The following is a 22,406-nucleotide window of genomic DNA, read 5'->3' as shown; positions in this document are numbered from 1 at the left end:
TCCAGTGGCTGACTCCGCACTCCCAATGCAGGGGGCCCAGGTTCAATCCCTGGTCAGGGAACTAGACCCCACAGGCATGCTGCAACTAAGAGTCCACATGCCGCAACTAAAGATCCCATGTGCCACAGCTAAGGCCCGACCCGGTGCAGCCGAATGTTTAATAAATAAATGAATGTTTAAAAAAATAAAAATAATAAAATGTTGTTAAATGTTTTCTTTTTTTTTTTTTGCGGTACGTGGGCCTCTCACCGCTGTGGCCTCTCCCGTTGCGGAGCACAGGCTCCGGACACGCAGGCTTAGCGGCCATGGCTCACGGGCCCAGCCGCTCCACGGCATGTGGGATCTTCCTGGACCGGGGCACGAACCCGTGTCCCCTGCATCGGCAGGCGGACCCTCAACCACTGCGCCACCAGGGAAGCCCAAATGTTTTCATTTTTAACCTTAATGTTTTAGTGATACATTCACATAGTTCAAAATTAAAAAGGTACAAAAAGGATATACAGTGAACGTCTCCTTATTCCCATCTCCCTGTGTCCTTCCCCAGAAACAATGAGGGCTCCTTATAGGACCCTTGAGTTTGTAAGAAGCAATATATGTGGCTATACACATGGATATATACACGGATAGCAGGCTGTATACACGGAACATCCATGGGAATAGTGACATTTCAGGCATTGGTGAAGCACCTGCTTTTGCTGGAGGGAGTTGTGTTGGGGGGACGGCAGTCTTTCCTGAGCCCTGTGAAAGCAGACGGTAGAGAACCTAACTCTCTTAGATTGATAGGATCCCCAAATATTGGACTCTTAGCATGCGGGAAAGAGGAATGTTGTGAAAAGTCCCACTGTTTCTGGGGTGCACTCTGTGCTGGCTCTGCACAGTGATTTATGGCTTTCCTCCTTCCTAAGGATTCGGTGCAGGGGTTAAGAATTAACCTCTTATTTTATAATAACTTTAAATGGAGTATAATTTGGAAAAATACCGAATCACCATGTTGTAACCTAAAACTAATATAATATTGTAAATCAACTATACTTCAATTAAAAGAAAAAGAATTAGCCTCTGGATTCAGACCTCTCTGGGCTGGGGTCCCAGCTCTGCACCTTCCTAGCTGTGTGACTTTGGGCAGTTACTCCACCTCTCTGGGCTCTAGCTCCTGGTGTAAAATTGGGAGCATTACAGGAGAAAATGCTGATGTGCTGGATAAGGGCCTGGCCTGGGGTTTGCACTCCCTCGAGTAGCAGTTCCTGTTATTTATATGCACTCCCTCCTTGGAGCCTTCCCTGGCAACCCCCTGAGCAAGTGTCTGCTCCAATTCCAGAAGGGATTGGGAGGTCCCAAGGGGTGAAGCAATGTACCTAAAAACACAGATGTGGGAATTCCCTGGTGGTCCAGTGGATTCACTGCCAAGGGCCGGCGTTCCATCCCTGGTTGGGGAACTAAGATCCCACAAGCCGAGGCATGGCCAAAAAACAAAAACAAAAAACATAGATGTAAGTGGTGGAGTGCCCCAGGGTCCAAGTGGTCCCATGCCCGAGCCCCGCCATCATGCCTTCCTTCTCCAAAGTCCAGGAGGGCAGAGCTCCCTGGTGTCGGGTGAGGAGGCATTCCAACACCCGGATTTGAGAAACTGGTGGGCCCTGTGGAGGTTTGGGGCAGGCTCCGCCCCTCCCCCCTTCAGCCTTGGCGGGCTCTACACAGCACTGGGATTCCCACCAGAGCTCCTGCCACGTGACCTGCCTCTGTCACCGGGTGGGACTTTATGTGGAGTAAGGCTGTTTTCCTGGAAATGATGCCGTCTAGGAGAAGGGCCCGCAGGCTGCTGGACCAGGGCAGCCCCGGGTCAGAAGGGCTAGGAGGTGAAGTTGGCCATCTTGCATCACCACCGAAAGCCATTGTGAAAAGCCAGGCCCACTTAGGAAAGACGCCAGGCCACTGGGGCTGGTACGGAGATTCCCTGATGCCCTGGAAGGGCATCCCTCCAGGGGGCCCTCCTGCATTACACTCCTTAGAAGGCCACTGGGGTTAGGGTCCTGCTGCCCAGTGGGCCCTGCTTTCTCCCAAGTGGTCCCACCTCCAGCACGGGAAGTGGGCCAGGCTCATCGAGCACCAGAGGAAGCCATTCCTCCTCAGGCCTCATTTTCCCCATCTGCCAAACACAGAAAGGAGTGTGGGGTCTAACTTCCTCTGGGGAGGAAGGGAGGGGCTGTTATCAAGTAGACGGCTGCCTGGGGGTTGGGGGGCACTGCCTGTCGGGGTACGCCTGCTCTGATGGGTGTCCCCCTGGGAGGGGCTGGCCTGGGAGGGTGGTGCCTGGTCAGCTGTCCTGGCCATTCCATGGTCCTAAGCGGGGTCAGGAGAGTGGCCGAGGTCAGGTGCAGCTGCCAGTGACCCTGAGCAAGTGACTTCCCCTTTGGGGAAGGCTGGGTGGCAGCAGAGATGCCAGCCTGAAGGCCTCAGCTTTTGCATTCACTTACCCCTCCAGGACTCAGTTTCCTCACCTGTCAACAGAGGATCCGATGGCTCTGCCCAGCGCTCTTAGTGAGTGGGACATCCCCAGGAAACAAGAGGCTCCAGGAAGGGTCCCAGGTCAGGTGACCGCCTGAGGAGTGAAGGGAGAAGCAGCGCCGTGAGAGCCAGGGCTGGGGAAGTGGGAAGTGCAAGTCATCTCACAGAGGGAAGTTGGCAGGGCCGTGAGGAGGAGTCCACCCGCGGTCAGCACCGCCCTGCCAGCCAGGTCCTCCCAGTGCCCCCGGCTCCAGTCCCATCCCCCCGCCGGCTTTTGCACCTGCTGAGCCCTGTGCCAGAACGGGCTCCCTCTGCCTCCCACCCTTCTTCCAGGGAGCTTCGGGAGGGGGAATAGAGGGAGGACATGAAACACACACCGCCTGCATTATTCTCTGGCTGGGCTGCCAGGACTGGCTCAGCCCCTCCTGCTGCCCCACAGGGTGAGGGTGAAGACTCAGTTAATTGACTGGACCAGGTCGTGAAAGAGATTGGGAAATCTTTTTTTTTTTTTTTTCCAAAGATGAAAAAGGGGTAGAGGGCAGTAAAAGCTCCCATTTCTGCATCGAAGCTTCCCAGCCCAGCAGTCAGTCCTTCCTTGTGTCTGACTTAAATGCATCAAGCTGTATTTCAGTTGATCAACGTTAGGGGATAAGTAATACAGCACCACACTTACTGTGTGGCTTCCAGCTCCACCGCTGACCACCACGCGACTGGAACTATCTGTGCCTCGATTTCCTCAGCTGTGAAAAGGGGATAATTAAGGAGTACCCATTTCATAAGATTGATGAAATCAGTTAGTGCATGCGAAGCACTTAGAACAGAGCTTGGCACCTGTCGACAAATGTCAGCTGTCGACCCGTGCTCAGAGCAGCATTACTCACGACAGCCAACAGTCGGCAGCAACCCAAGCGTCCATGGACAGATGAAAAGATAAACAATGAAACATTCTTCAAGCTTAAGAAGGAAGGACATTCTGACACATGCCACAACATGGATGAACCTTGATGACATTATGTGAAGTTACATAAGCCGGTTACCAAAGGACAGTTACCATCCTTTTGATTCCACTGATATGAGCTACTTAGAATAGTCAAGTTTATAGAGATGGAAAGTAGAATGGTGGGTGCCAGGCTAGTGGGAAGGTGACGAGGGGGAGTTAGTGTTTAATGAGTACAGAGCTTCAGTTTTGCAAAGTGAAAAAATTCTGGAGGTGGATGGTGGTGACGGTTGCATAACAACATATGACATCATGCCACTGACCTATATATTTAAAATGGTCAAAATGGCACATTTGGTTATGTGTATTTTACCACAATTAAAAAAAAAAGTCATCTGTCATTTCCAAGCGGAGGGAAGGCACGTGTCCTGGGCCTCCCAAGCCCTGAGTTGCATGCAAGGAGCTGACTACAGCTCCTGGCCAGGTGCTGGCACACTTGACTTCCGGGCTGGCCTGAAGGGTCTACTGCCAGTCCGCTCCTGCGTGCTGCCCTCCCTGCCAGGTGGAACTGGCCTGCAGCCCCCCCACCCATCGCCTGGGGAGGTGGGGGATGGGAGAGCAGCTGGCCAGGGACACTCTCAACAAGCATCTGATGCTCATTTCCTGCTGAGGGTGGAATTCTTGGCTGGCCTTTGGCTCCTTCTGGAAGTGTGGTCTCCTGGGGACAGTCTCCTCATCTGTCAAGAGGGGTTAGAATAGCTCCTGCCCTATGGGCCCCGCTGGCAGTCACACCCCTTGGCCCTCTATGCAGCCCTATTTTCAGAGGATTTCCCTTGAGTCGGGGGCTTCACGTATGTGACGCTTGACCCTCATGCCTGAACTCAGGGAAACAAGTGCGTGGTGCAGCCACAGGAGGGGTGGGCAGCTTTTCCCACCCCCTAGCCGCAGCCTGGAGCTCAGTGAGGCCATGGAGAGGGGCGCAGGTGTCATGGCAGCTGGGGACGAGGGTGGCTGCCCAGCATCTGCCCGGTGAAGCAGCCTTCCTGTCCCTGAAGACCAGGGTCTGGAGCTCTGAGGGGATGGTGGGGTCTTTGAGCCTGACACTGTCCCCTCCCCCCATTACCCAGAGCACTTTGGATTCTCCAGCAAATTCCCAATCTGTTTGGGGTTAGAAGCAGCCTGGTGGGAAGGCATGGGGATTGTGCAATGAGGCCACAGCAGGCAGCCGCGGAGGCACTGGGCCAGGACCCCTTGCTTCTTGCCCTTGTCACCCTGTCTGGCTGGATGAACTTGGGGGGAGGGGGGCTCTGGCCTGTAGTCTCCCCATCTATGCACTGGGAGCAGCTGGAATGACCCTCCAGCTGCTGGGGCACTGTGACCAGTTGGTTCAGATCTGAAAAATGTCACCCCTGAGGCTACAGGGAGAGAAGGGGTGGAGCCCTTCTTACTGCAGCCCCCCCTTCCCACCCCCCTCCCCCCGAGGGACAGGATCGATGTCCAAGCCCAAAACTGGCCCTTCGCCACCATTCCTAAGGAGGAAGAGGAAGTTCTCAGTTCCAAAGGGCACCCCCATCTCCCCGCTGCCTTGCCCACTTGGCCAGGCCTCCCAGGCTGCAGAGATCTGTGCCCAGTTCCCAGGGGGAGCAGGGAACCAGTGGGGAGGGGGAGGGGTGGCAAACAAAAGGGAGGGAGGAGCAGAGGCTCTATTAAGAAGCAAAAAGGAAGCTGGTGCCCAGGCGGGAAATTCCTGAGCCACAGGGTCCTTTCCAGAGGGCAGGAATTCCTAAGATGTGAAACGGGGAAGGGGTACTCTTCACCAGCACCCCTCCGGTCCTTTGACAGAAAAACAGGGCTTAGATAGGGAAACGGAGGCCCAGAAAGGGATGTGACCTGCTCAAGGCCACGCTGAGTGCGGACAAAGCTGGGCTGAGTGAGACTCAAGCCTGAGCTGTCGGGGTCCCCATCTGGTGCCTTTAGGAGCCTGTCCTGGCCCAGCGCCGGTCCCAGGAAGGGAAAGTGTTTCAGTGGGAGTCCTACAGGCCTGCGTGTGGGTTCCGACCACCGACCACCATTTACTGCCTGTGTGCCCTCGAGCAAGTCACTCACTTCCCCCCGCCCTCGGCCCCCACCCGGCACGCGGGCTTCTCACTGTTGTGGCCGCTCCCGTCGCGGAGCACAGGCTCCGGACGCGCAGGCTCAGCGGCCATGGCTCACAGGCCTAGCCGCTCCGCGGCATGTGGGATCTTCCCGGACCGGGGCGCGAACCCGTGTCCCCTGCATCGGCAGGCGGACTCTCAACCACTGCGCCACCAGGGAAGCCAAGTCACTCACTTTTGTGAGCCATTTCTCCGTTTTAAGCAAGACTCGATGGTGACAGCGTATGCAAGGCACCAGCACAGGTGCTTTGTCCATGGCTGACCAACCCCCGATCCCTTAGGGAGGCTCCTCCATGAAGGCCCCCTCCCATGGCTCTCTGCGGCCACAGTGATACCCAGAGTGGGAACACTCTCTCCAGAGGGGGTGATTCTCCGCGCGGCCAACCTCCGAGGGAGTCAGGTGGGACTGTCCCCAGCACCCCGCGGGGGAAAGGGGACTCCCCACAGTTGGGCTGAGCTGGGGTGGGTGCTGGATCAGTGACGCGCGAAAGTGGTCCTGAGCGCGGGGGCCCCTCCCAGCCAGCCAATCGGAAGCCGTCGTCGGACAACGGGTCAGCGCCAGACCCACTCCGTCCGCCTTGGGTGCCGGTCCCGCGCCCGACACAGTCTGGCGACGCTTGGCCAGCCCAGTCATCCCGTCCGGGCTGGTGGGAGGTCGTGACCCCTTCCCCCGCTCCCCTGCTAAGCAGGCCCCGCACCGCCTGGGGGGGCGCGCGACACCGGACACGGGGACACAGGCAGCCCCCGCCACGCTGTGCTTTGGCCTTCGCCCGCGGGTTTTCCGCGGAGGCGGCGGGCGGGGCGAGCGGGCCCAGCGGGGGCGGAGTCTGCGTCTATTTCAGGCGGCGCCCGGCTCAGCCCAGACAGCGGCGGCCCGGCCCGGACACAGTAAGTGACCTCCGCCCGCGGTGCGTCCGTCCCCAACTTCTCCGCGCGGCTGCCCGGCCGCCCCGACCCCGAGTCTCCGGCCCCATCCCACGAGGGAGCGGCCGGCGCGACGGAGGGGACCAATGGGGCAGGACGGAGCCCAGGTCTCTGGCAGCCCCTCTTCTAGGGAAACTGAGGCCCCCGGGCTGAGCTGCTGCGTCAGGGTGCAGAGGGTCCGGCTTAGATGCTCCCAGCGGAGGACTGCGTCCCGCAAAAAGCATCAGGGAGGGGCTGTGGGGAAAGGCGCCGGGTGTCCCTTCCTTTTGCGGTAGGAAGCGGGACCTATAGGCACGGAGGAGCTAGGCACAGGGGCCAGGGAGGCTTGGGTGGACCTCAGCCCTGACCCGGAAAGGAGAGTGAGGGTGTGTGTGCCTGAGGAGAAGCTGGGGGAGCTGGGAGGACCCGAGGGGTGCCACTGTTGGGCCACAGGCTGTGGCCACAGGGTATGACTCGGAGCACTTCCCTTCCTGTCTCAGTGTGCCCAGCCGCGAGCCTGGCCTTAAAGGATCCCTCTCCTGCCCTCTTCTGCTGTATCTGGACGCCAGGGTTAGCCTGACAGACACTGGGACACATGATGCAGACCCTTACTGAGGCCTGGCTAGGTGCCAGCATGTGTCTGAGTGGTTTCCTCACATCCTTTCAGCAGTACTGTGAGGTGGGGTCCTCATCCCCATTTCCCAGATGGGGAGACTAAGGCCTATGAAGGAAGGGTGAAGTCTGGTCCACACCCTAGTGGGTGGTACAGCTAAGCCCACAGTTGTTCTCTTTCTATTGCACCAGCTGCCTCAGAGTCCAGGCCTGGGACGTGGGCCAAGGGGGCTGCTGCGGGACCCTGAAGGGTGAGGAGAGTTTGTGCCACAGAGGCGAGGAGGCAGCGATGCCATGCGGGGACCTGCAGGAGCCAGGTCTGGAGGCTGGGTAGAGCCTAGCACATGTGGGGACGGAGGAGGTGGGGGGCAGTGAGGACAGAAGTGAGGCCGGTGGGAGAACAGTGGGTCAGATGGCCCTCACCCTCACCCCAGCGGGGGGCAGAGGTGGGGCCTGGGGGCCCAGGGTGGCACTGAGCAGCCCCAGCCAGCCGGCCAGACCAGCTCCTGTGGGTGCCTGGCATGAAAATGAGATGGATTAGGAGGGAAGCTGGGGCAAGGGCTCTGCAGGGCAGAAATGCCCAGAGTACCCCCTGCTTGGTTCTGGAGTGGAACTCTCAGGCCAGACGGCACAGGGGACGCAACGGAGATCCAGCAGGGTAGGACTCTGCCCAGGCACCTGCTGAAACCAGTGGGAGTGTGAGAAAGCCCGGCTTCCTGGCTACTGAGTGGCTCTGGTCAAGCCCGGGGGTTTGGGACGAGTCCCCGGGCGGATGCGAGAGGAGGCTGGGCCGATGGGGAGGCAGTAGGGGTTGTAGAAAGTCTGACAGGCCTAATCCCACCCCGCCTCCTGCCGCCTCAATTTCTCTCTCTGGATGATTGGATCACCCCATCTGCCTTGCAGGGCCGTTGCAGGGGCGAACTGAAGTCACTGTTTGTGTGAGTCATGACTTGGTGTGTTTACTCTCGGGTGGTGGGGCAGGCACTGTGGTTATGCATCACCCCAGTTACCAGGGAGGCCCAGCCCTGCCCCGCTCCCTCCTTTGGGGTCAGCCATGTTCCCCTCCACCGGTCCTGGCCTGGCTTTCACAATGGTCAAGGCGCTGGGGAGGGTGCTGCCCCTCTGAATGCGGCTCGCGAGGTGTTGGGGGCCACGAGGCAGGGGTGCCCGGAGCCAGGTGATCTGAGTTCCAAGCCCAGGCTGTTGACCATGGGGGCATTTTAAGCCCCTCTGAGCTAGCTGTGTGAGATGAGGAAAATAACACGCCTCCTGGAAGGGAGTGTGGAAGTGATGGGATGGGCACTCAGGAAGCGCCCAGAAAATGGAAGCTTTTGTGACGATGATGTCACCCCATTTGTGGAGCCGGGAAGCTTGGGTTTCCAGTCCTAGTTGCCAGTTGCCGTGTGACTTCAGACAGCCCTGTGCCTCACTGGGCCCCTTGTCCCTACGGACATGGGAAAGACCCCCTGAAGCTTGAAGGGGCACTATGGTTTCTGTAGACTTGAGCCCCAAGGTCATATAGGGGTCAGGCCCTGCCTACCTTGTGGTCCCAGCCGGAGCAGCCGTGTTTCTGCTCAGAGCGCTCCTCTGTGACCCCAAAGCTGTACGAGTCAAGACAAGAACCGGCAAAATGGAGGACGGGGCTGGGGCTGGATTCCCGCCTCGGCCCAGCCGCTGGTGCTCTGTGACCTTTCTGGACCTTGGTTCTCGCTCGGCGCCGTGGGACGGCGGCCCGTGGTCTGCCTGCTCCCCTGGGGTCTCGTGGAATCCCGGTGGTTCTCATGCACTGCAGTCCCTTCTCCCTGCCCAGAGGGTGGGCTGTCAAGGAAGGATTTGCCTTCTGTCTGGAATATGCCTCCCAAGCCCAGCTTCCTCCCTGCCTCGGCAGTTCTCGGAGGGCCGGTGGGTCCTGAGGAACTGGTGTCCGGGGAGAGAGTTGAGTTGTTGGTGCCCATCTGGGCCAGGAGAATGCCAGAGCCTGGTGGTCATACGGGTGAAAACGCATCAACCTGGCTGTGTACCTGGGCCGGGGAGCCGGGAGCCAGGCCCATCCCCTGGTGACCGCTGAGCCTTTCATTACCTCGCCTTGCCAACCCGCAGGCCCGAGCCGGCGTCATGCTGAAGACGATGACCTTACAAGGCTTTACGGGCCAGCAGCCTGCGCCAGGGGCCCTTGACTTGCCCCGAAGCCCCCAGAAGTTGCCCTTCACCTCGGAGGCAGAGTCAGAAGCCTCCATGTCCGAGGCCTCCTCCGAGGACCTGGTGCCACCCCTGGAGGCCAACGAAGCCCCAGATAGGGATGAAGGAGAGGCTGCGAAGAAGAAGAAGAAGTCGAAAGGCCTGGCCAACATGTTCAGCGTCTTCACCAAAGGGAGGAAGAAGAAGAGTCAGCCCAGCTCAGCAGAGACAGAGGGCGACTCTGAGTCCCAGTCCGGGCCGGCTGGCCGGCTGCCCACAGGTAGGCAGGGGCCCCAGGTCCCAGCCGGGCAGGGTCTGGGCAGGATCGGGGCTCACTGGAGTGGACGCCCCACTCACCCAGGACAGAGAGGGCAGGGAAGGTGGGCGCGGAGGTGTCTCCCTTGCCAGCTTCCCCTGCGCGCCCTGATCCCAGGGGCAGGGAGCGGGCGGAGGGGTCCTCGGTCCTGTCTGGGACGTCGACTCGCCCCTTCCGGCGCCTCACCTCACCTTTTGAGGTCTCGGCCCACGGGAGGTGACTGGTGGGTTTCGGTGTCCCGGGCCGCGCTAACGTCGGGTCCTGGCCGCAGTGGAGGAGCTCAAGGCCGACCTGGAGCACGGGCGGCTGGAGGCGGCGGGGCCGCTGCTGGCGCTGGAGCGGGAGCTGCAGGCGGCGATGGCGGCGGGCGGCGTGAGCGAGGAGGAGCTGCTGCGGCGCCAGAGCAAGGTGGAGGCGCTGTACGTGCTGCTGCGCGACCAGGTGCTCGGCCTGCTGCGCCGGCCGCTGGAGGCGGCGCCGGAGCGGCTGCGCCAGGCGCTGGCCGTGCTGGCCGAGCAGGAGCGCGAGGACCGCGCGGCGGCGGCGGCGGGGCCCGGGCCCTCGGCACTGGCGGCCACGCGGCCCCGGCGCTGGCTGCAGCTGTGGCGGCGCGGCGTGGCGCAGGCGGCCGAGGAGCGCCTGGGCCAGCGGCCGGCCGCGGCTGCCGAGGGCCGCACGGAGGCCGAGCGCGCCTTCCTGCACATGGGCCGCACCATGAAGGAGGACCTGGAGGCCGTGGTGGAGCGGCTGAAGCCGCTGTTCCCCGCCGAGTTCGCCGTGGTGGCGGCCTACGCCGAGAGCTACCACCAGCACTTAGCGGCGCAGCTGGCGGAGTTGGCGCAGTTCGAGCTGAGCGAACGCGACACCTACGTGCTGCTGGTCTGGGTGCAGAACCTCTACCCCAAGTGAGCGGCTGGGTAGCCGGGCGCCCCGGTGCTGGGCGGGGCCCCAGGGGCAGGGAGGCCGCTCTGCAGGGGCTGTCACCGCGTGCAGGGAGTTCCAGGTGGGAGAAGCACAGATGGGCTTGGACTCAAGGGGGCAGGGCCTGGGCTGGGTCTGCTTTGCACTTGGAGTCCTTAGTCTCTTGGGCCTCGGCCCCATTCCACAGTTGGGGAAACTGAGGCACAGAGAATGGCAGGGACTTCATCATTCACTCATGAGTTCCCAGTCTGGGGAGGGCATGAAGCAGCGCCCATCCAGAGCAGGAAGGGGTGTGGCAGGGGAGCCCGGAGGAGGGGGCCCTGACCTCGCCTGGGTCAGCCCAGGAAGCCAGCTCAGAAGAGACGGCGCAGACTTCTGCCTGCCACAGGAGTTTGCTGCTCTGGGGCAGCGCACAGTCTAATAGAAGTCAGGCAGGGCAGGAAAGAGGAGGACAGGTCAGTAAGAGGGAGGGTGGTGTTCCGGCAAAGGGAGTCATCTTCCAGGGCCTGAGGCTGAGCTGTGAAGCATTCTGGGAGCTGTGTGGAGCTGTCAGTGTTTGGATTATCCAGCAGGCCCCTGGGGGCACTCCCAGGCAGGACAGGGAGCAGGGGCAGGGGGGGGCCGCTGGGCCTGTTGGGAAGATCCCCATGGTGCAGGGTCACCCAGTGAGGCCGCACAGAGCTGGGCTCTGGCCCCCGAGGCCTGGAGCCCCTCAGTTTGGAAGGCTTGCTCTGCCCGTGAAGGATAGCTGGTTACCAGCCGGGTACTGCCTCAGGCATCCCCTCATTTCCCCAGACCTCTGGTCGTTCACATAAGCTGGGTGGGGAGAGACTTATACTGCAGCATGGAGATGGCCAGGGCACGAGAGGCCAGGGGCTCCTATAGGGGCTGGCCCGGCACCCAGTGTAAAGCCCACAGGAAGCCTGGAGGTGTAGCCCGTGTGAGCAGTGCCCAAGCATCTCGGGGACACATCTGGGTGGCCAGTGGCCTCGGTTGGTGCTGGTGGGTCAGCCTCGCGGGGGCCGGAGGAAGGGCCGGCTGGGGAGCGGTGGGTGAGGAGCCGGCAGGGCATAGGGAAATTGGCACAGGGCAGGGGGTGCGGGAGGGCCGGGGCGGCTCTGAGCCTGCTCCTTCTTGCTTGCCCTGGCTCACCAGGAAATGCCAGGCACTCGACTCACCAGGAAATGCCAGGCACTCACACTCCTCACCCTCAGCCTTCCTGTCCCAGTGACCCCAGGGGCTTTTCGCCTGGGACCCACTGGGGTCACTGCAGCAGGAAACTGAGGCCAGCCGGGCATGGAGCCCCGAGGGGGGGAGTCCAGGGGGGCTCCGTGGAGGCCTGTGTGGCCAGAAGTGCGGGGAGCAAAGGGGCACAGCGCATCCAGGCTGGGGGAGGGGCAGAGAGGGCCATTCTTGAGCCTCCAGGCGGACCAAGGTCCCTGAGGAAGTCCCAGGGCTGGGCAGTCCCCAGGGGGCTCTGGGACCCAACAGAGGTCCACAGGGATGGCTGGATCTGCCTCCTCAGAGCAGTTCAGGGTGGTGCGGGAACAGCCCTTCCTGCTTGGACTGGCCCACCTCTGGGGGCAGCAGACCCGGCTGGGGGGGCGGGGGGAAGAGGGCACAGGGCCAGTGGGTGCCCAAGGCCAGCAGGGCTGGAGTGTGGTGGGGGATGGGTGAGAAGGAGGCAGAGGGTAAGGAGCTGTATCCTGTCTGTGTGAGAGCGGGGAGCCCTTAGAGCCGGGAGATCAGACCTGAGAGGTGGTACTGCCTGTTGGGTGGAGGAGGGATTGTTGGAGGTGAGGGCAGAAGTGGGGAGCCAGGGAGGGGGGGTCCTGCAGTGAGCCAGGCGAGAGAGGGCGGTGGCTGGGCAGGGGGGTGCCTCTAGCCGGGTAGCTTGCGGCTCATCAGTTTCGGGGCGGTATTTCGGAGCAGAAGCAGATGGGGGTGAGAGAGTAAAGGAGGCACGACGGTTCCAGGGCTGGGGGCCTGGATCAGGCTGAGCAGGTGCAGGACCCACCGCATGAGGTGGGGAAGCAGGGATGGGGTTCAGTGGAGGCAGGCAGCCGAGCTCTGGGCCTGCCAGAGGCTGCAGCCGAGGAGAGCCGAGCTCTGGGCCTGCCAGAGGCTGCGGCCGAGGAGGAGGGCTCTTGCTGGAGGGGTGGCGTGAGCTTTCCTCATGCCAGCCCCCTCTGCCCACAGTGACGTCATCAACAGCCCCAAGCTGGCAGGCGAGCTGCAAGGAGTCAGGCTTGGGAGCCTCCTGTCCCCCAAGCAGATCCGGCTGCTGGAGGCCACGTTCCTCTCCAATCAGGTGGTGAGTCCAGCGCCAGCGCCAGTGCCAGGGCCGGGGCAAAGGAGGGGCGGGAAGGAAGCGGAGGGGCGGCCGGGGCAGACAGGACGTGGCAGGGAGCCTGACAGGCACGTCCACGTGGGCTTCGCGCTCCCCTGACCAGCCCCCCCCCTCCCCCAAGGCCAGCGTGAAGGAGCTGATGGCCCGTGCCCTGGAGCTGGAGTCACAGCGCTGGACCCAGGATGTGGCTCCGCAGAGGCTGGACGGCCGCTGCCACAGTGAGCTGGCCATTGACGTCATCCAGGTAGCACAGCTGCCCCTCGTGCACGAGCGCCCATCCTTGCGTGCAAACACACGCTCGCCCCTGAGCACAGTCCCTCTTTTCCATGTCTTACCGACCCCCGCACCCACCCCAGCCCCAGCCCTAGACCGGGTGGGCCCCTGCTCAGTTCACCTCACCCCTGCAGATCATCTCCCAGGGCCAGGCCAAGGCCGAGAGCATCACCCTTGACCTGGGTGCGCAGATGAAGCACTTGCTGCTGGTGGAGCTGGCTGCGTTCCTCAAGAGGTGGGTGACGGCCTGTGCGCACACAGGAAGGGTCCCTGCGGCCACCCCTCTCAGCGCCCCGCCCCGCCCTCGTGCCCCAGGTGGGGATCCAAGGTAGATCAGTGCCCCTCCCTGCTCCTCGGGGGTCTGTCATTCTGCGCAGGCGTCCTCATCCCCCTGTACCACCCACCTGGGTGCTGAGAGCCTCAGGTAATCTGACCACCTGCTCTCGGCAAAGCTCCCAGCAGAGCAGCCCCCAGGTGCAAAGAAGATGCCCCGTGAGGGACTGAGACACTGGCCTCCCCATCCGGGGACGCTCCAGTCTGCACCCTCACGGTTCTCTTGGCTAGCTCCCTCCCCCTCCTCCGAGGACCCCTGCATGGCCCAGGCCTCCAGTCTTCCAGCTCTAGAGGGGGCCTGGGGGAAGGAGGGAGGCAGCGGAGCGGGGTGGACACCCTCTTCAGGAGCTCTGCAGGGGCCCTGGCCTCACTGGCCTGAGCACGTGAAGCCAGTTACAGGATGCTTCGGGGCTAGGGGCCCCTCCCTGTGCTGCGGGGAGCCCACATGTAAACCCAGGGAGGCTGCTCCTGTCCCGGTGTTTGTGCTGGTCCCGCATGTTCCCTTTCGGGTTTCACCAGCTACCAGCGTGCCTTTGATGAATTTCTGGAGAGGAGCAAACAGCTGAGAAATTACAGGGCCAATGTCATCGCCAACATCAACAACTGCCTCTCCTTCCGGTGAGGGCACTGGGTGGGGTTTGTGGGCGCCGGCATCACTGGGGCTGCCTGCCTGTGAGAGAGAGAGAGAGAGAGAGGGTAACTGGGAGGCGGCTGGGAGGTGCCCGGGATGGGGGGGGGAGGGGCAGCTTCAGCAGAGATGTTGAAGTAAAACGAGCAGGTCCGTAAGGAAATGCCAGGGCCTGTGGCGGCGGCAGCAGTGAACATTTATCTAGTGCTGGTGGGCCAAGCACTCGCCCGACTGATTCACTTTATCTTATTTCATCCTATGACAACCCTGTTAGGTAGGTGCAGTGATCACGTCCATTAGGCAGATGAGCAAAGTGAGGTGCTGTGGAGAGGCCCTCAGTTAGAAGAGGATGTGGTGCTACGTGTGTGCTGGGAGTGGGAAGGCTGGGCCTGCTTCGGCAGCATGGGTGGGATGACGTGGACTTGCTCCCGTGGGGAGTGGGGAGCCAGGGAGGGTTCTAGAGGAATGGTTTAGGAAGATTAGCCTCAGGCTCACTGGCTCTCTGGGCAGGACCGGTGTGATCTCCCTGCCTCCCACGTCCTTCCAGGATGTTCGTGGACCAGAAGTGGCAGACACCACAGGACCTCCCGAGCCACCTGCTGAGCCCCCTGGATGAGCTCAAGAGTCATGGCGTTGATACCCTGCTCCAGAGCCTGTTTGGGGCCCTGAAGGTAGCTGGAGCCTCCCGCCATGTGTCACATGCTGAGTGCAGTGCTGGGGGAGGGCGGGGAGGGCCTGGGAGGGGGCTGGGCAGGGAGGGTGGCAGAAGCGAAGAGCTGGCACGTGGAAGGTGTGGTGTGAGACCAGGTGAGGGGGCCATGCCGGCCCTTGACCTCACCCCCAACGCTTCAGCCCCGGGGCTTGGCCTCAGAGGGCCGCCCAGGGCCCTCGGGTACAGACAGGAAGCTTCAGTGCCCGTCCCCCGCTTAGACGCCCCAGACCCTCCTGCCCAGGCCCTGTCCCCGTGCCTAACTCCCAGCTGTGATGCTCAGAGCCTTTGGCAGCCGTCACCACGTCTGCTGTGGGCCAAGAAATCCACAGAAACCCTTTAGCGCCTTTAGCAGAGGATGAGGCAGGGGTCCCAGGAAACGAGGAGGAGGGACTCCCTGCCTGCCCTCCATGGGAACCCGCCCTGGCCTCAGTGCCCAGCAGCTGTGAGTGACCAGGCGGTGACCCTGGATGACTTGGCCGGCTCCTCACAGGCCCAGCCAAGCACAAGGCTTTGTTTATGCAGGAATTTATTTATTTAAGGAGGGCGGCCAGTGGAAAAGGCCTCAGGGCAGGCAGATGGCAGCTGGTCGGCCTCTGAGAAGGGTGTGCAGACCACGCCTCCAGTCCCTGCCTGTGAGCAGGGCCCGAGCGCTCCCTGGCTTCCCTGGGAGTCCTTAACGTCCCCGGCCCCTGTCCTGGGCCCCGTGTGTCTGTGTGTGTCTGTGTGTGCATGTTTCTGCAGCTGGCCCTTCCTCTGCAGGGCGTGGCCAGACATCCTGCTTCTCTCCTTTCACAGCCGCTGTTCAAGAGGTTCACACAGACCCGCTGGGCGGCCCCCGCGCAGACCCTGGAGGAAATTATCTCCGTGGTGGGCGAGAGGCTGCCCGAGTTCTCTGAACTGCAGGACTGTTTCCGGGAGGTAAGGGGGTGCTGAGCTGGTGGCAGGAGCCGGAGGGGGGGGGTCTGGACATGCGCGCACACACGCACACACACACGGACGCGCTCCTTTGCTCTGGCATCCGCCCCTCCCTGGACCCTGGCTTCGAAGCCTCGAGGGAGGTGGTGAGTTCCCTGTGTGTTGGCTCACACGACCCTGCCCACTCGCCCACCCAGGAGCTCATGGAGGTTGTACACCTGCACCTGGTGAAGGAGTACATCGTCCGCCTCAGCAAGCGGCGCCTGGTCCTCAAGACGGCAGAGCAGCAGCAGCAGCTGGCGGGGCACATCCTGGCCAACGCTGAGCTCATCCAGCGCTTCTGCACTCAGAACGTAAGCCCCCACCCGCCCCTCCCAGCTCCCACTCCCATAGGCTGCCCTCCCGCTCCAAGCTCTTCACGGGCCAGGACAGCCCCTCTGGGCCTCTCCAAACCCAATCAGGTCGGACCTGAGCCTCTCTGGGCCCCTGGGTGGCCTCCGGGGCAGGGACAGCCTCCCTCCAACCAGGCCTGTGCCTGCAGGGCTCCCCGGCAACCTGGCTGCATCGTGCCCTCCCCATGCTCGCAGAGATTATTCGCCTGCAAGACCCCAGCGCCATCAAGATCGAGGTGGCCACATGTGCCGCCTGGTACCCTGACTTCAGGTGAGAGCAGGGCACCAGAGGACCTGGGCAGGTAGCATGGCCCTGATGTACCCGGCTGTGGTCAGGGCCTGGTGGAGCCAGAATGAGTCCCTCCAGGGTGGGTAGAGCTCAGGTACCGGCCACCGTGATGCAGTCCCTTTGCTGAGTGCTGTGGACCGGCCACCATGCCCAGATCTTTACAGTGGCTGTTCACTCAGTCCTTACTGCCACCCTGTGAGGCTGACACTCTTCATCCCCGTTTACAGATGAGACCTGGCGAGCTTAAGGAATGTGTCCAGGGTAACACAGCTAGTCAGTGGTAGAGCTAAGACGACAAAGCCAGGGGGTCTGGCTCCACAGCCCACATTCTTAGCCTTTATGATACTGCCCCTCAGAGGGGAAACGGAGATCAGAGAGACCAGGGACCTGCTGGAGGCCATGGCAAGTCAGTAGTGAAGCTGGGGTCCACCACTCAGCCTAGGGGCCCTCAGGGGCGCGACCTGTGCCCTGGGTCCTAGTACCCCTGTTCCGGAGTGGAGGCTTAGCCCCTGGCTGCCTGAGGATCTGGTGAGTCAGGGAAATTGATTCTATGGGCTGAGTCCTCTAATGCTGTCGGACTGTTCCAGTTATGGGATATGAGTTGGCCTGTCCCAGCGTAGCCTAGTCCAGCCACTGGCTGACCCACTCCACCTACTCACCTACCCATCCCTCACTTACACACTCACCCATCCATCTCCCCACTCATACAAGCACCTAGTTACCCACCGGCTCCCCCATCTTCTATCTATCCATCTGATGACCCGCCCATCGACTCATCTGTCCATCCGTTGACCCATCCACCCATCCACCCACCTATTCATCCACCCTTCCACCCATCTACCCTTCCACCCATCCACCTAGCCATCTATCCACCTAGCCACCTATCCATTCATCCACTGATCTATCCATCCATCCATCCACCCATCCACCCATCCACCCATTCTACCAACAGTTACTGAGTGGTCTCCTACTAGGTACTGGTCTCCTTAGGCTCTGTTTTTGGCACCAGGATGCAATGAAGTACAAGACGGACAAGGTCTTCATTCTCCCTCATGTTACTTACAGTCTGTTTAAGGTTAGCAACGATGAGGTGACCAGCCAAAGGAGTTCAATTGCGAGTTTTAAAGATTGTTTAACCAAGGTTGTGAACGATAGGAGGTGCTGACTTTAGAGATGGGAAAGCCTCTCAGGGGAGGTGACATTTTAGCTGAGAGCTAAAGGGTGAGACGAAGCGGGTTAGTTCAAGAGCACGGGGAAGAGCACTCCAGGACGGACAGCCAGTGCAAAGGCCCCGGGTGGGCAGGAGCTTCGCGCACTCTGGAGACGCACGGTGGCCAGCGCCGCTGGAGCTCAGCGGGCAAAGGAGCGGGTGTGGGGGGTGCTGCTCGTGGGCAGGGGCTTGGCTGCAGTGCCCTGTGGCTCCGCCCGGAGTCTGGGGAGCTGGGAGGGGGTGTGAGCAGGGGTGTTGGCGAGCGGGCTGGACTGACAGGATACTCTCTTTGCCAGCAAAGGCCACCTGAGTGCCATCCTGGCCATCAAGGGGAACCTGACCAACAGTGAATCCAGGGGCATCCGGAGCATCCTGGACATCCACACGGGGGCGCGCGAGCCCTCCAAGTCCCTGTTTTCACTTGTAAAGGTTGGTTAGCTGCTTCCGCGGCCTGACCTGCTTGTGAGCTCATGGCGAGCAGCGGATGCCACCCCGTTCGGGGGCCGTTCGGACCAGCACCGGCTTCACAGCCCCACACGGCCTCTCACGGACGTCCTGCCTTCTGCTGCTGCTTCTGACCAGCCCTGGCTTAGGCGCAGGTCCCTGGGCCGCGGGAACTGGACAGGCCCTGGCTTGTTCACCCCTCCCGTGGCGGGGGCGGGGAGCTGTGGGGACCCAAGGAGGCCACACATGAGAAGCTCCCTGTAGATGACAGGGGATCTTGCACGCTCTGAAGGAGGGGCCAGGAGGGGGAGGGGCCAGGGGACGGAGCTCCAGGGTCACCTCCTGTCTGTGGGGTCCTTCCACAGGCTGCCTCCGGATTGCCCTCCTCAGCCTGGGTCTTGGCGCCTCCCCAGCTCCTGGGGGCGGCCTGAGCCTCACCCCTCCTGCCTCCTCTGGTCCAGGGCTGTGCTGAGCTGGGCTCCGCCAGGGCGTGGAATGGAGGGCAGAACTGGAGGGAGAAAAGGGAAAGAGGAGCTCTCATCTGGGACCTGGAAAGGGGCCTGTGGGGTCACATGGCAAGCTGGGGGCAGAGCTGGCATTGGGGCCCCTGCAGCTCAGCCCCTGACCCTTCTCTGCTTCCCCACGGGCTTCCCCTGAGGACGGGTCCGGGAGGGGCAAGGACCTCCTGGGTTTTCTCGGCCTCCGCCTTCCCCCCCACGGAGACAGGCCCAGGGGTGCCTCCGCAGGTCCTCCCCGGAAGTCAGGCTGAGGTCTGGGCAGGGCAAGCTTGATCTCTGACTCCTCGGCCTCTGGATTAGTTTCCTATTGCCACTTCAGCAAACTTCCACAAGCTTAGTAGTTTAAAACGAGAACTCTCTTTCGGTTGTGGAGGTCAGAAGTCTGACATGGGCCTAGTGGGCTAAAGCCAAGGTGTCAGCCGGGCTGGTCCTGTCTGGATGCTCCGGAGGGCCATTTCCTTGCCTTTTCTAGTTTTTAGAGGCCGGCCTCCCCTGTTTCTTGGCTAGCGGCCCCCTTCTATCTCCAAAGCCAGCAACGGCCGGTCGATCTCTTTTTCACATCTCAGCACCCCTCTCCTGCCTCCATCTTCCTTCCTTAAGGACCCCAGTGATGACCTTTGACCCACCCAGACAATGACCTTTGACCTACCCAGGCAATCCAGGATCCTCTTCTGATGCCACGTTCAGCCGATGAGCAACCTTAATTCCACCTGACCCCGTAACTCCTCTTTGCCTTGGAACCTGACGTAGTCGCAGTTCCAGGGATGTGGGCGTGGGCATCTTTGGAGGGGGGTATTATTTTGCCCACCTCAGCCTCCGCCCATCCCCTGCCCTGTGGGGTGCCTTGTCCTATCCCAGGAAAACATGGGTTCAGTTACCCTCCTCGGCCTCTGCTTACCCCAGAGGCTCTCGGCAGTCAGACGTAGGCAGAGCCCCACCTCACCTGCGCCGGGCACGCCGCGACGGGGTCTGCAGCCAGCTCTCGGGTTTGTGCTCCCTCTTTCCAGGTACTGTGGCCAGAAACTGGCCCGTGTAAGTGGTGCACAAAGGCCTTTGTACATTTGTAGGAGTTAGCATGTTTGATGTTATTATTATTATTTTTGACAGTATTGCTTTTGTATGTGTTTTTCTATAACATGATCTTAGTTTTTATAGCTTGATACAAAGCTGATTTCAAAAGTGGCTGTGGAGTGATTTATTTTGGGAGCAAGGATGGGCCATCAGTGGCTTTCTCAGCCTCTTGGGGTCTGGCAGACCCTGTGCCCCCAGTTTCTGTGTCAAATCCCCAATGAGTCCGGCCCCCCAGCGCCTCCTACCCGCTTCTTACCTGTGAGCGTGAGTTTTGGGAGGGTCTGCTGCGGGGCAAGGCCCATCACTTCGCCCTTCAGTTTCCTCACCTGTAAAGGGTGGTCATGACCCTATCCATCCCCCGCACTGTCCTTTACTGAGGAAGGGGAGGCGGGGCCTCCGGACAATCCTTTCAGCTCCACGCATAGGGCCAGTGGGAACTGACTCTCATATTTCTGGAATTGACCTTGAAGGCTGCAGCTGTGAACAGAGCTGACCCCAGCTGTCCTCTACATCCCCATCCTGGCCCAGGATTGGGGGAAGGGCAGAGTCCCTGGGAGGGAAAGGGGAACCTGGGTGAACACATTCCACAGAGCTGAGGGGGCCGCCCAAGGGAGCCAAGGGTGAGTGGAGTCTGGAGTCTGGCAGGAAAGGCCTGGATGGGGAGGGAAGGTCCTTTCAGATGAGATGGGGGTGGGATGGATCCACCAAGCAGTGTTGTGCAAGGAGGGGAGGGGAGGGGACAGTGGCGACGGGGACGCCCTGCGTTTGGGCTCCGAGTGCGGGGTCCTGGGCGCGTTGAGCCTGCAGTGCGGGGTGGGAGTGGCCGCGGGTTTCCCCTGGCTCCTCCTGCAGAATCCGGGGTGAGAGATAAGAGGGAAGGGGGTGCACAGGGGGACGTGAAAGGAGCTGAGGACCAGATGGAAAGTTTTAGATCAATCCGGGCAGACATTAATGGACCAAAGAGGATGGATTTGGACTCAAAAGTGCTGGGGTGCTGAGACCCCCAGTCTCACAGCAGCGGGGTGGGCCGGGGTCCGAGGAGAATAGAGGCAGCCGGAGGCAGGCACCCTGGGGTGGGGTTGGGGGGGCAGGGCCAGGTCAACTCCTGCTGGACCCAGCGCAGGAAGGGCCACCCCCGGCGGGGCAGGCGAAGGGCAATGAGAAGAGGACGTGGCCGTCGCAGTTAGGGACACCTTGCTGTTCCTGTAGGAGGGGTAGAGGTGTACAGAGTTCCCGTCAGGGCCGCCAGCTCAGGCCACCTACTTCAGTAACTTCCCGGTCACCGCAGGAAAATTCCTTTCAGGGAAGGATTTGCCCCAGAGTTGGGGAGTGAGTGACTGGGCAGAGCGGACAGAGGGCAGAGCCTGGGCAGGGGCCCCAAGACCCGGCTCCCCATCCAGGCTCCTGTGAACTGGAAGGGAGGCCGCGGTGGATGGTGGGACAAGCATGGGTGGGACCCTCCAGCCCTCGCCCCATCCCTGCTGGGGGCCGGGGGAGAGCTGGCCCGGGCCCGCCCTGAAGGGCTCACGTTCCTGGGAGGCCCGGGAAGAACAGGGAGCAAGAAAGTAGACAGTCCAGGCCCAGGTGCGGGGGGAGACGGGGAGGGGGTGATGCCGCGGTTGCGGGCGGGGGCCAGCTCTCCCTGTGGCCACGGGGAGTGCTCACTGAGGGGGGGACCATGCGCGGTGACCCATTTGCACAGACGGGAGAGGGGCGGGACGTGGACAGCCTGGCCACGCCAGGAGGTGGGAACTGGAAGGGGCTCAGGTTTTAGGGGAAGAAAGAGCTCAAGGGCGGGGGTGGCCGAGAGTGGTCAGTGGAGCGAGACACCCCCAGAGAAGCAGGCGGGGATCCGGGGGCCTTCGCTGGGGCGGGGAGTTGGGGTTCACTCCAGCTGTAGAGGAAAAGCACTGGAGGGCTTGGAAGAGGCCGTTTGCTGTGACGTGTGACTGGGAAAGGCCTTGCTGACTGCTGCAGGGAGCGTGGGGGGCAGCGGGGAGGCCAGGGGAGCCCTTAAGGGGTGCTGGGGTGCCTGGGGAGAGACAGCTTGGTCTGTGAGTCCTGTGATTGGAGGGAGATGAGCCTGGCTGGGGCAGGATGAGGGAGAAGAGCCATCCCCATCCCAGCCGGGGACCTGGGGGCCTCCTCGCAGCCAGGGGAGGCCTGGGAGGAGACAGGAGATCCCTGGGGGAGAAATCTGGGGAGTTAAGTTTGAAAGATGTGCAGAAAGCGAGGGTGGCTCATGAGACTGTCCACACCTCAAGCGTATGGGTGACGACAGTGTTTGGCGAGCCTGACGGCCACCAGGCGTTCTCCTCATTGCTCTGGGAGTGTGATTTCACAGCCCCTGTGGAGGGCCATTCAATAAGATCAGTGAAGCCCACAAATACTCCTGTGAACCAGCCATCCCGCTTGCAGAAATGAGTCTTATCAACACTCCAACATCCATGCAAAACGACACAGGGATCAGGACAGTCGCTTCCATCGTAGCAGGAAAATATTGGAAACTCCCTGCATGTCCATCAGTAGACACCGGGGAAATATTTGCAGTGCGCCCAGACAGTGGAGTACCATTCGGCCAGAAAAGAAAATGGGGAAGTTCTCTCGGTTCTGACTTGAAAATTGTCCCAACATATAATGTTGAGGAAAAAAGCACAACGCAGAACAGCTGGTGGTGTTCCGCCATCGAAAAAAACAGAAGTAGGAAAAGATAGACATTCGTGTCTGCCTGTGTGTGCATTAA

The 22,406-nt window shown here is 61.2% G+C and overlaps 1 protein-coding gene across 1 annotated transcript; it reads left to right on the top strand.

Moving 5' to 3' along the window:
* Window positions 1–9,333: 9,333 nt before the first annotated feature.
* Window positions 9,334–18,068, top strand: TNFAIP2 (TNF alpha induced protein 2; the record flags this gene model as incomplete). Its single annotated transcript, XM_082834953.1, has 11 exons — window positions 9,334–9,571; window positions 9,879–10,512; window positions 12,728–12,842; window positions 13,000–13,122; window positions 13,286–13,386; window positions 14,004–14,102; window positions 14,660–14,783; window positions 15,620–15,742; window positions 15,937–16,092; window positions 16,281–16,402; window positions 17,927–18,068. Exons 1-11 carry the CDS (start codon window positions 9,349–9,351, stop codon window positions 18,066–18,068), a joined length of 1,962 nt encoding a protein of 653 aa, XP_082691079.1. The 5' UTR covers window positions 9,334–9,348.
* Window positions 18,069–22,406: the final 4,338 nt, after the last annotated feature.

This window comes from Leucopleurus acutus, assembly GCF_964270905.1.
Source record: "Leucopleurus acutus genome assembly, chromosome: 1".
In the NCBI taxonomy this organism is placed as follows: Eukaryota; Metazoa; Chordata; class Mammalia; order Artiodactyla; family Delphinidae; genus Leucopleurus; species Leucopleurus acutus.
This window is presented reverse-complemented; position numbering and strand designations above follow the sequence as displayed.